The sequence below is a fragment of the Pan paniscus genome, chromosome 2 (genome assembly GCF_029289425.2).
Source record: "Pan paniscus chromosome 2, NHGRI_mPanPan1-v2.0_pri, whole genome shotgun sequence".
In the NCBI taxonomy this organism is placed as follows: Eukaryota; Metazoa; Chordata; class Mammalia; order Primates; family Hominidae; genus Pan; species Pan paniscus.
This window is the reverse complement of record NC_085926.1, coordinates 57,972,157-57,985,586: the sequence shown is the minus strand read 5'-3', so window position 1 is coordinate 57,985,586 and position 13,430 is coordinate 57,972,157. Positions and strand designations below refer to the sequence as shown.

The following is a 13,430-nucleotide window of genomic DNA, read 5'->3' as shown; positions in this document are numbered from 1 at the left end:
CTTGCATTTTATAGACAGGGAAGCAGGCACAGAAAGGTTAAAGCAGTGGACTAGAGTTGCACAGCTGGTATCAGGCAGAGGGCGGATTAGAATCCGGACAGTCTAGCTTCAGACCGAGGCCCTGAATCATTAGGCTACATCTAGTTTTGCCTAGGATGTGCTACCTGGAAACTGACGTAGCAAAGTTGGCTGGGTCCGGTGGCTCACGCCTGTAATCCCAGCACTTTGGGAGGCCGAGGCAGGTGGATCACGAGGTTGGGAGTTCGAGACCAGCCTGACCAACAAGGTGAAACCCCATCTCTACTAAAAATACAAAAATTAGCCAGACATGGTGGCGCACGCCTGTAATCCCAGCTACTCAGGAGGCTGAGGCAGGAGAATTGCTTGACCCCGGGAGACAGAGGTTGCAGTGAGCCGAGATCACGCCACTGCACTCCAACCTGGGCGACAGAGCAAGACTCCATCTCAAAAAAAAAGAAAAAGAAAAAGCAAGGTGACTGGCACCCTGACCATGGAGCTACTAGAGGCAGGGCCTAAAGGCTCCAGGCCCTGGGTATCTGCTCCCCTAAGGAGCAGGGCAGCCATCCTCAACTAAGCCAGCAGCCCACTCCATGGTACCTGCCTCACAGCACAAAACCAGGACCCAAGAGACACAATTTGGCTCCAAATCAAAGCCCTCCTTTAGCTCAGACTCTCCAAGAACGAAGGCGGCCGCCGACTGGCATGCTGGCTCCGCCGTTGCTGGGAGAACTCCACAGAGGCCCAACCACCATCTGGAAGTGATTTGGCCCAGAGATTCCTGAAAGGGGTGGGAGGTTGGAATGACCAGACGCCTGGAGCTCCCTGTCCAGCTTGGAAACAAAGCTGGTGTGAATGGGCCCTGGAGGCAGCCATAACATAGCAGGGGGCAGCCCCTTTCAAGGAGGTGACACCCTCTAGGCAGTCCATAGCCGTATTTTAGCAAGTAGGATCAACCTTAGCCAACCAAGCTGTTCTCCCCAGAGCGCGCTGATTTCAAATGCCCTTTCAGTGTGCAAACCTTTCCGGCATGACTTTTGAGATTATTAAACAGTGCCTTATTTAATTAACAGGCATTCACAGAGCACTTACTATGTACCATAAACTGTGCCAAGCACTTTAAAAATTATTAACTTGTTTAATCTTTATAAGGCTTTTAAGAAGGTAGTTATTATCCCCATTTTAGTGATAAGGAAACCAAGGCACAGAAGTTTCTAATAGCTACTTAGTGGCAAGTGGGATTTGAACCAAGAATCCTTGCTCTTAACTACTACACAAGTGACATTGAATGCTAATGTGCCACCTTGTACATGGCCCACAACTTGTTATTAATAATTCTGACAAAGCATGCTACTTTGCTACTTTTTTTTGAGATGGAGTTTTGCTCCTGTTGCCCAAGCTGGAGTGCAATGGCATGATCTCAGCTCAACACAACCTCTGCCTCTTGGATTCAAGCTATTATCCTGCCTCAGCCTCCCACATAGCTGGGATTACAGGCATGCACCACCACGGCCATCTAATTTTGTATTTTTAGTAGAGATGGGGTTTCTCCATGTTGGTCAGGCTGGTCTCAAACTCCAGACCTCAGGTGATCCACCCACCTTGGCCTCCCAGGGTGCTGGGATTACAGGCATGAGCCACCACGCCCGGCCAACTTTGCTACTTTTTAAGCACTCTCTGTACTACCCAAAAGACATGCTGGCATCTGCTAGACGTGCAAGAAAGAGCAGAACTTAAGGTTATTTGGAAATTATTTTGGTAGAAGTAGCACAAAAGGGAGAGGAAGGAAAAGGAGCTGACTGGACCAGTGACCCGCCACCCTGGAAGCTGCCTAGTGACCCGAAGTCTTGGGAACACGCACCCTGCCTGCTCTGGCGCTGGCCTGGTTTAAGTCAGTCAAGTAAACTTTAGGGTTAGACCACATCCTCTGAAAAGGAAACAATTCCTTTCTCTAAAGGCCCAAAACAAAACACACCACCCAAACTTCTAGGCCTTGATCATCATTCTTGGGCTGAGAGACCCCTTTTCCTCCCAGCTGGCTGGACTGCCCCATGTCAGAAAGGTTTTTGGAAAAACAAGTAAATAAAACTGCCAACTCCTGGCAAACAGCTGGAATTAAAGACACTGAGTCCTCACTATGAACTGCCCACCACATAACAAGAAACGTAAGGAAATTTTCAACTTTTGGATGGCGCCTAGGGGCCTACCTTACAATGAACCACAAATGTGAATCAATAGCCAGGGTTGTCTTTCAGTGAATTCTAGGCAGAAAAGCCAGAGTCCTCTGGCAGCTGTTGAACCACCACCTATCTCAGAGCTGGAGGCATGTACACAATTGAATGACTCCACAACTGTCTGGTCTTATCCAAAGCATACAAAACCCTGTATTCATTCAATGATACCTTCCCTGACGATGGAATAAAACATCATCCATTGGGTAGTAGGAAATCTCAACCAACCAACCAAAACACAATGAGGAAAACACAAGAGGCAAACTGATCCCACTTAATTCCCGGCTGACTCTCAACTTGTGAGACCTTCATCACAGCCCAGAGGATTCATCCTGCCAATCATGGAAGGCCCTGACATCCCTATTTTGTCCAAGGTCAGAGGTTCAGAGTGTGGGTATCCAGCCACCACCCTAACACCTAAGACTTGCAAACCTAGTGTTGCAGGGACCCTCTGATGTGGAGAGAAAAGCTGTATTTTACTCATCTCTGAAACTGGAAGGCAAGTCAGTTAAGGCTCCAATTCAACAGCTGGGCAGACCTGGGTTTCAGACACCATTTACTAGCTAGCTGGGTCACCTCCACAAGTGGCTTCACTCCTGTTTCCCATTTTTAAATAAAGATAATAATACTAACCATGGCAAGAGTATGATCAACCAAACAGAAACAAACAACCAGGCTGTTCTCCCCTGATTTTGAACGTCCCTTCGGTGTGCAAACCATTCGGGCATGACTTTTTTTTTTTGAGTCAGAGTCTCGCTCTCCCAGGCTGGAGTGCAGTTACACAAAGACCTCGGCTCACTGCAACCTCCACCTCCCGGGTTCAAGCAATTCTCTTGCCTCAGCCTCCCGAGTAGCTGGGACTACAGGTGTGCACCACCATGCCCAGCTAATTTTTGTATTTTTAGTAGAGCTAGGGTTTCACCATGTTGTCCAGGCTGGTCTCGAACTCCTGACCTCAGGTGATCCACCCACCTTGGCCTCCTAAAGTGCTGGGATTACAGGCGTGAGCCACGGCATCCAGCCCTGGCATTACTTTTGAGATAATTATTAGACAGCACCTTATTTAATTAACAGGCGCCATTTTCTAAGCAACACATGCCCAGGACAGTGTTAAGCCCTGAACTCTCTAAGTGACTTGCAGAAGCAGATCATTAGAGATAGGGCAGTAGTTGCTGTCAATCAATGATTAGCATGAAAATTCAATGGGGTGATCAACAGAACACACTTAACACCCAGTAGGTGCCCCCAAATTGAAGCTAGTGTCATTGTCAGCACAATGTAACACAACCTAAGCAGTGAATATATGAACCTTAGTCCAAGCTGGAGGTAACTTTGCCTTGAAGGATGAAGGACCATTACCCACCCACCTATTACCTACCACCCATTACCTACCCACCCACCATTACCCTAAGCCTCAAGAGCTTAGGGAAGAAGCCTCCTGCTTTATCCCCACAGCAGTCCTGGCACTTGCCAGGGCTCTCTGTGGTCTCCAGAGGCTGGAAAACCTGTTTGTTGCAAGATCTCTCGGGAGAGCAATTAGGCAGCCAATGATACAAGTCATAAATGTGGTCACACCCTTTAACCCAGGAATGTCACTCTGGGGAATATGATCCAAGAAATCATTAAAAAGGAAAAAAATAGAATGCAAGTTGTGGTAGGAACAGGAAGAAGCTGCCAACAGCCCACAGGCCCAGCACAGAGGAAGGGAAGCTAACTAACCCTGGAACGTCGGGACAATGGGAGTAGCTAGGGCCTGAGTGGATTCGAAAATAAAAATCAGGAGGACCGGGCTGGGCGCGGTGGCTCAGGGCTGTAACCCCCGCACTTGGGAGGCCGAGGCGGGCATATCATGAGGTCAAGAGTTCGAGACCAGCCTGGCCAACATGGTGAAACCCCATCTCTACTAAGAATACAAAAATTAGCCGGGCGTGGTGGCATGTGCCTGTAATTCTAGCTACTCAGGAGGCTGAGGCAGAAGAATCGCTTGAACCCGGGAGGTGGAGGTTGCAGTGAGCAGAGATGGCACCATTGTACTCCAGCCTGGAGACAGAGCAAGGCTCCATCTCAGGGCGGGGCGGTGGTGGGGAGGGGGAGCAGGGAATCAGGAGAACCATGTAAAAAAATGTAGACAAAATCTAGAATGAGACCCACAGCCCCGGGCACTGATGAGAGACAGTGCTGGAAGTAGCTGCTGCCTCTGTAAACAGTGGGTAGATCAGGCAGTCTGTGATTTGCTAGTGCTGTGGTTTGGTTTGGTTTTGTTGTTGTTTTAGAGATTTCATGTCGTATCTGGATACTTCTGGTTTACTTTAAGTTTCTTTATTCAGTTAATTAAATAAATACACATTTTTAAAACAAAGAACAGATCCAAATTGAGCCCAGCTGGGCCTTGGGATTCTTCAGAGGGGAGGCTGGTTTCTGAATGGTAAAGAATTCCAGGAGATTCTGAGGTTCTCCCTCCCCAGTACAGGAGATGGACCCCAGAAAGAAGACAACAGTGTGCCATGCAGATTCTTCTGCAGGGAAGCCACCCTTGGGGAGGGGGAGGGCTGCTGGAGATCAGCTGGGTGGTGCGGCTGCCATCTGGGCCCAGGAAGCAGGAAGCAGCCTTACCTGCCAGGACAGGTGTGGGGGAAGGGAAGGGTGAAGCCCTAAGGCCTAGGGGAGGCTCAGCCTAGAGGGAATCCCTTTTCCACTGGAGAAAGTCCTGGCAGCCACACCCATCTCCCTTTCTTCCTGTCACTAGGGTCACTATAGTGACCTGGTTTCCTCAGGAAGAGACCCAAATCACAGGCCAGGGCCAGTCCCTGGTTCTCCTTAGGAAGAGATCCAGACCCAGAACCCTCCTCCGCCCCAACCCACACCCACCCACCCACATACACACACACACACACCCATACACACGTGTAGGTGGATACACATTCTCTGCATACATTCCGTGTACATGCAAACTCTTTGCATATGCACATGCTATACACACATGCTATGTGTGTACACACGTTCTCTGCACAAACGCCCACATGCACACACACATCACAGCCCCTACCATCACAGCCCACACTCTCAGTAGCCTTGTGGCCCTCTGGGAAGCCTCCAACTATCTCAGACCACAAGGGAGACTTCATCCTTATTCTTCCTCCCCAGACCAGAAGGCCCAGTCCAGCAAGAGACACCAATTCCCTCCCTCCTTTCAGGAAGACCCTGGTGTAGGTTTGGGAGAGGAGAGGAAAACAAAGCTTCCTTCTAACTGTTGCCCACTTCCTTCAATTCTCAGCTGGGCCCTACTTGCTGACCTTGGACAGGTCAATTAACCCTCCGGACCACCTTATCTGTAAAATGGGTCTAGCCTCACCCCAGATGGCAGGATGCGTAGGGACGGAGATAACTTAGAAGGCTGACGGTACACAGTGGACGCTAGTTGGGCTCCCTACAAGACAGCAATTACTGTTACCACCACCATCTCTAAATTATAACTTCGTCAGCAAGGAGTGGGTTCAACCTGCGGCGCGCGGCCAGAGCTGAGCTGGGAGCAGAGAGAGCGAGGACACACACCCGCGCCTACCCTTGCAACCTCGGGGCCCACACCCATTCCAGCGACGGCAGGGGAAGGTACCAGGTCTCTGTCTCCACCTGGGCGGGGAGGCCCCAGGCGCAGAGAACGGTTCCTCCTCAGGTCTCACGGCCCGGCCTCCGAGCCAACGCCCATTCAGCTGCCTCTGAGAGCACCAACCTGGGCGCAGCAGGGAGAGCACTCCGCGGAGCATCTGACCCTAGGGCCCGCCCCCGGGGACAGCGAACGAGGGTTTCTAGTCCCCTAGCTCCCATAGGGGCGCCCCAGGTGCAGAGAAATGCAACAACTCCACCTCTCCTCCTGTGACCCCAGCCCAAACCCTCAACCCTTAGCCAGCCAAAGGTGCACTGCTGGGGCGGATGGCGGGGAGCGATCACAACAGGTCCCATCCCAGGGGAGGACACCGGGGAGGGGGTCTAGGCCCCCTATATCCCACCCCTGGGGACGACTCCCCCTTATCTCCGAGGTGGGGGCGCGCTGCGGGAAGTCCTCGACCTCCGCAGGGGTGCACGCGCGGGGGCGGGTCGGCACCACAGTGGGCGCCTGGGCCCGGCCAGAGAACTCACCGATGGACACCAGCTTGATGCTCTCACGGTCCAGGAACTCGAGCGCCACGGACACATTCTCGAGCTGCATCTGGCGAAAGGTGGGCCGCTGATGGTACTTGCGGTACATGCGCTTCTGGCTGAGCACCTCGAGCAGCGCGATGAGCCGCAGCCCGTCGCTCAGGTCGGTCTGCAGGTTGCCGATGCGTTTGTTCACGCACTTGAGGTGCTCGTTGCACCAGCGTGTGAACGTGTTCTGCTGGATCTTCTTCCAAGGCGCGTCCTCAGCCAGATCCTTCTCGGTTACCGGCATCCTGGTGGCGGGGAGAGCGCAATGCGCAACGAGCTGCCGGGGACTGGTGTTTGGAGGCCCAAGGGCCGAAGGAGCGAGAACCGAAGCGGAGCGGGAGCGGGGTTCGAACTTGCTGCTACCGGAGCCACGGCCGGTGCTGCTCTGCGGCCGCCCGCCCCTGGCCGCGCGAGGCGCCTGGCCCCGCGCCTGCGCGCTGAGCCGCCCCGCCCCCAAGCCCCGCCCCGTCCCGACCCTCCCGCGGGAGTTCCTGGGCCACGCTCGCCTCCTGCCGCCTGCCGCAGGCACTGCGCCCCACTGCGTCCTGGGACCCGCGCTCGAAGCCCACCACCCCAGCAGGATGTAGGGCTGCCTGAATCACCCGGTCAGCCCCGGGGTGGGGGGACCCGCGGGGGCTGGGAGCCGGACAGAATGGGTCGGGCCTCAGTGGGACTTGCGGGAGGGGCGCGCGGGGCGGAGGTCTTCATCCACATATAGATTTAATAAAATTCAGTAAGGGCTTTTATTGAGCTCCACCTGTGTACCAGCCATTCTTCTCAGAGCCTGCTAACCAGTAGTAAATCGGACAAACGTATTGCACAACCTCAAGGAGTTCACAGCCTAATGGAAGAGAAAAGTGTAATTCCACCATAACCAACAGCCCAGCAGTGGTGGTAAAAATGAACAATAAGGCTTGTTGCATGTCTTAGTTTCCAGTTACTGCTGTAACAAGTTACCAAAACTTAGTGTCTTTGAAAACACACACCCACAAATGTATTATCCTTCAGTTCTGTAGGTTCGATGGCCCACACAGGTCTCGCTGAGCTAAAAACAAAGTGTTGGCAGGATGCATTCCCTTCTGGAGGCTGTAGGGAAGAATCTGTTTCCTTGTGTTTTCTAACTTCCAGAAGCTGCCTGCGCGCCTGACTCCTGCCCCTTCTCTCTGTGAAAGCCTGCAATGGGCTGGGCACAATGGCTCACACCTGTAATCCCAGCACTTTGGGAGGCCAAGGTGGGTGGATCACCTGAGGTCAGGAGTTCGAGACCAGCCTGGCCAACATGGTGAAACCCCATCTCTACTTAAAATACAAAAATTAGCCAGGTGTGGTGGCGCGTACCTGTAATCCCAGCTACTGGGAAGGCTGAGATGGGAGAATCGCTTGAACCTGGGAGGCAGAGGTTACAGTGAGCTGAGATGGTGCCATTGCACTCCAGCCTGGGCGACAGAGCAAAACTCCGTCTCAAAAAAAAAAAAAAAAAAAACAGAAAAGCAAGCCTGCAATGTCAGGTGGAGTCTCTCAGACAGTCCTCTCTCCATAGGCACATCTTCCTCTTTTTTTTTTTTTTTTTTTCCTGCGATGGAGTCTTACTCCGTTGCCCAGGCTAGAGTCCAGTGGTGCAATCTCGGCTCACTGCAACCTCCTCCTCCTGGGTTCAAGCAATTCTCTTGCCTCAACCTCCTGAGTGGCTGGGATTACAGGCACCCGCCAGCACGCTCTGCTAATTTTTGTATTTTTAATAGAGACGGGCTTTCACCATGTTGGCCAGGCTGGTCTTGAACTCCTGACCTCAAGCGATCCACCAGCCTCTGCCTCCCAAAGTGATGGAATTACAGGCATGAGCCACCTTGCCCAGCCTTTTTTTTTGTCTCACTCCATCTCCCAAACTGGAGTGCTATGACTCAGTCTCGGCTCCCTGCAGCTTCAACCTCCCCACACCTGGCCCTTTTAAGGACTCTTAAGATGACATTGGGCCAGCTGGTTAGTCCAACATGATCTCCCTATTTTAAAATCAGCCGATTAAGAACCCTAATCCTGTTTGCAACCTTAATTCCCCTTTGCCATTTAAGGGAATGTTCACAGGTCCTGGGAGTTAGGATGTGAACGTCTTTGGGGGCTGTTATTCTGCCTACCACAGCATACCTTGAGCACTTACTCTGTACTCATCCAGGTTCTGTGCTAGGTTCTGAGATATGGCAGAGTCTCAGGCCAGCCCTCTGTTGATAAAAGCCTGAATAATTACAACAGCAAGCATTGAATGAACACCTGCTGTTCCTCTGTGCCAAGCACAGTGCAAAGCACTTTCTTTCAAGTCGGGTGCAGTGGCTCACACCTGTAATCCCAGCACCTTGGGAGGCCAAGGTGGGCAGATCACCTGAGGTCAGGAGTTCGAGACCAGCCTGACCAACATGAAAAAACCCTAGCTCTACTAAAAATACAAAAAATTAGCTGGGCGTGGTGGCGCATGCCTGTAATCCCAGCTACTTGGGAGGCTGAGGCAGGAGAATCGCTTGAACCCAGGAGGCAGAGGTTGCGGTGAGCCAAGATCGCGCCATTGCACTCCAGCCTGGGCAATAACAGTGAAACTCTGTCTCAAAAAAAAAAAAAAAGAAGAAATAACCGAGTGGTTGAGCGGCTTGCCCAGGCCACACAGCACAGTTAGAACCATAATGCAAGTCTGTAAGAGAGGTACAGGGTGCCCTGATACCAGAGAAGGGGCTCCTAACCCGGTTTGGGAGAGGAGTTCAGAGCAGGCAAGCTTCTGAGGAAGAGAGGTTGACCAGGACAGAGGGCAAGGGCTTGCAACTTTGAGGGTTGCTCAAGAGAGGCCAGCCAGTTTATGGGTAGAACCATTCTGTAACAGGTTATTTGCATACAATCAATGCCAAAGTGCTTTGTTCAGACAGATGAACTGACTCACTGGAAATGGTCACAACAGCCTGGGGGAGAGAATATATTACCCGGCCCTGGCTCACAATAGGGACTCAGTAACTACACTCATGTGTTGCTTAACAACAGGAATGCTAGAGGATTTTGTCATGATAGGAACACCAGAGAGTGTGTTCACACAGACCTAGATGGTACAGGCGACCACACATCCAGGTTACAGGGGATCACCTGTTGCCCCTGGGCTACAAACCTGTACAGCAAGTTACTATATTGATACTGTAGGCAATTGTTACAATAAGTATTTGTGAATCTAAACATTAAAAGGGTATAATAAAAATATGATATAAAAGATAAAATTGGGCGGGGCATGGTGGCTCACACCTGTAATCCCAGCTCTTTGGGAGGCCAAGGCGGGTGGATCACTTGAGATCAGGAGTTCGAGACCAGCCTAACCAACATGGCAAAACTCGGTCTCTACTAAAAATACAAAAATTAGCCAGGCATGGTGGCAGGCGCCTGTAATCCCAGCTACTCGGGAGGCTTGGGTAGGAGAATTGCTTGAACCCAGGAGGCAGAGGTTACAGTGAGCCAAGATCGCACCACTGCGCTCCAGCCTGGAAGACAGAGAGAGACTCCATCTCAAAAATTAATTAAATAAATAAATAAATAAAAAGATAAAAATAGTCTACCTGTATGGGCACTTGCCATGAATGGAGCTTGCAGCACTGGAATTTGCTCTGGGTGAGTCAGTGAGTGAGTGGTACGTGACTGTGAAGGCCTAGGACATTACTGTGCACTACTGTAGACTTTATAAACACTGTACACTGAGGCTATACTAAGTTTATTTTTTTAATCTTTTTCTTCTGCAATAAGAAATTAACCTTAGAGGCCGGGCACGGTGGCTCACCCCTGTAATCCCAGCACTTTAGGAGGCTGAGGCGGGTGGATCATGAGGTCAAGAGATCAAGACCATCCTGGCCAACGTGGTGAAACCCCGTCTCTACTGAAAATACAAAAACTAGCTGGGTGTGGTGGCACGCACCTGTAGTCCCAGCTACTCGGAAGGCTGAGGCAGGAGAGTTGCTTGAATCCGGGAGGTGGAGGTTACAGTGAGCCGAGATCGCGCCACTGCACTCCAGCCTGCCAATAGAGTGAGACTCCGTCTCAAAAAAAAAAAAAAAGAAAAAAGAAAAATAAAAAAGAAATTAACCTTAGCTTACTGTAATTTTTAAATTTTATATATTTTTTAATTCTTTGACTTTTTGGCTTTTGTAATAACAGCTTAAAACACAAACACATTATAAGCTGTACAAAAATTCTTTCTTTCTTTAAATCCTTATTCTGTAAGCTTTTTTCTGTATTTAAAACTTTTTATTGGCCAGGCACAGTGGGTTATGCCTGTAATCCCAGCACTTTGGGAGGCTGAGGTAGGCGGATCACCTGAGGTCAGGAGTTCGAGACCAGCCTGGCCAACATGGTGGAACCCCATCTCTACAAAAATACAAAAAAAATTAGTGGGGCATGATGGCGAGTGCCTGTAATCTCAGCTACTTGGGAGGCTGAGGCGGGAGAATGGTTTGAACCCAGGAGGCAGAGGTTGCAGTGAGCTAAGATGGTGCCATTGCACTCCAGCCTGGGTGACAGAGCAAGACTCTGTCTCAAAAAAAAAAAAAAAAAAAGAATATATATATATATATATATAGACACACACACACACACATACATATATAAAACATACAGTTATGTACAGTATATAATATTTCATAAACAAGTATGTTGGCTGGGCACAGTGGCTCACGCTTGTAATCCCAGCACTTTGGGAGGTCGAGGTGCACAGATCACCTGAGGCCAGGAGTTCGAGATCAGCCTGGTCCAACACGGTGAAATCCCATCTCTACTAAAAATTTTTAAAATTTTATTATCGACCTCCCTGGGCTCAGGTTATCTTCCCACTTCAGCCTCCTGAGTAGCTGGGACTATAGGGGCGCACCACCATGCCCGGCTAATTTTTGTATTTTTTGTAGAGACGGGGTTTCGCCATGTTGCCCAGGCTGGTCTAAAATTCCTGGGCTCAAGCAATCCTCCTGCCTCAGCCTCCCAAAGTGCTGGGATTACAGGCGTGAGCCACCACACCCAGGCAATAAAAAGTGTTTGTTTGTTTGTTTGTTTGTTTGTTTGTTTTATTTTTTTGAGATGGAGTTTCACTCTTGTTGCCCAGGCTGGAGTGCAGTGGTGCGATCTCAGCTCACTGCAACTTGTGGAGGTGGCCCTCCACAAGTGTGAGCCACCGCCCCCGGCCTGTGCTATATTTTTACTGGACTGCAGCACAGAAGGTTATGATTACACCAGCATCACCACAAACACAACAGTAATGTGTTGTGCTGTCTGTTGTTGACAGAAATGTCATTATGTGCACATGACTATATTTGAATGCTTGTTCCCCTCATTAGTGATTAAGTGATAAGATTTGCTATTGGTCAGCTGGTAATGACTGGACAAAGCTGGACTTGAACCTGGGTCTAACTCCAAAGGCTGTATTTTGCCCAAGGGTCCCCGTGGTCTCCCCAAGCCTGGGACATGGTTTTGTCCATTCCGTGGGCCCCCTGAGCAGCAGATTCACTCCAGGCAGAGTTGGTAACCTCTTCCTCCCCCACGACCAAGGCCCTCAGTTCCTCATACTTTCCTCCATTCGCACTCATCCATCAAAACTTATCAGCCAGTGTGACTCCCAGGGCCCTCCTCCCTGCTAGGTGAAATGAGCAAATGTGATCAACTCCGCCCAACAGCCACTAATGTGCTAAGGCTCCCCTCTAAGTGTCATTCAAAAAGTAAAAAGGTGCCAGGCACGGTGGCTCACACCTGTAATCCCAGCACTTTGCGAGGCCAAGGCAGGTGGATCACCTGAGGTCAGGAGTTCGAGACCAGCCTGGCCAACATGGTGAAATCCCATCTCTACTAAAAATACAAAAATTAGCCGGGCATGGTGGTGCATGCCTGTAACCCCAGCTACTCCGGAGACTGAGGCAGGAGAATCACTTGAACCCAGGAGGCTGTGGTTGCAGTGAGCCGAGATTGCGCCATCACACCCTGGGTGGCAGAGCAAGACTCCATCTCAAAAAAAGAAAAAAAAAGTAAAAAGAAACAGGTAAAATTAATGACAATTATATACTTAACCCGATAGTAGGGTGACCAAATGACCAGGTTTGCCCAGGACTAAGGTATCTCCTGGGATGCAGACCTATCAGTGTTGCAACCAGTAAAGTCCCTGACAAACCAGAACAAGTTGATCGCCCTACCCAGAAGATCTAAAATGGTATCATTTCAAAATGCAATTGATATTTTAAAGTATTTTTATATTTTTACTTTGTTTGGGTACTGTCTTTGAAATCCAATATGTATTTCGTACTTAAAAAACATCTCAGCTTAGACTGGCACATTTCAAGTGCTCAACAGCCACCTTTGGCTACTGGTGGCTTTCCTGTGGGTCAATGCAGGAGTAGAGATAGGCTTGATGTTGAAATAAACCAGTGAATAAGTTGGCAACCCATAGTGGTCTCACCAAGATCCTAACCTTGGGACCTCCATTTCTTTCTTTCTTTTTTTTCTTTTATTTATTTATTTATTTTTTAATCTATTTTTTTAAAACAGAATTTCACTCTTTTTGCCCAGGCTGGAGTGCAATGGCATGATCTCAGCTCACCTCCGCCTTCCAGGTTCAAGCAATTCTGCCTCAGGCCCCCAAGTAGCTGGAATTACAGGTATGTGCCACCACACCCAGTTACCTTTTTTTTTTTTTTTTTTGAGACGGAATCTCTCTCAGCCCCCTAGGCTGCAGTGCAGTGGCATGATCTCCGCTCACTGCAACCACTGTCTCCTGGGTTCAAGCGATTATCCTGTCTCAGCCTCCCGAGTAGCTGGGATTACAGGCACCTGCCATCATGCCCGGCTAATTTTTGTATTTTAGTAGAGACAGGGTTTCACCCTGTTGGCTAGGCTGGTCTTGAACTCCTGACCTCACGTGATCTGCCCTCCTCAGCCTACCAAAGTGCTAAGATTACAGGCATGAACCACCGCGCCCAGCCTAATTTTGTATTTTTGGTAGAGACG

General features: G+C 50.1%; 1 protein-coding gene across 6 annotated transcripts in view; it reads right to left on the bottom strand.

The window, feature by feature from the left end:
- The window catches only part of FLNB (filamin B), a 163,912-nt gene extending 157,049 nt beyond the window's left edge, over nucleotides 1-6,863 (bottom strand). For all 6 annotated transcript variants that reach the window (XM_034956737.3, XM_055110993.2, XM_055110994.2 and 3 more), the window contains exon 1: nucleotides 6,387-6,863. In XM_034956737.3, coding sequence (XP_034812628.1) covers nucleotides 6,387-6,678 — 292 coding nt within the window. In that variant the 5' untranslated portion in view covers nucleotides 6,679-6,863. The remainder of the gene's footprint in view (nucleotides 1-6,386) is intronic.
- Between the last annotated feature and the right edge of the window lie 6,567 nt (nucleotides 6,864-13,430).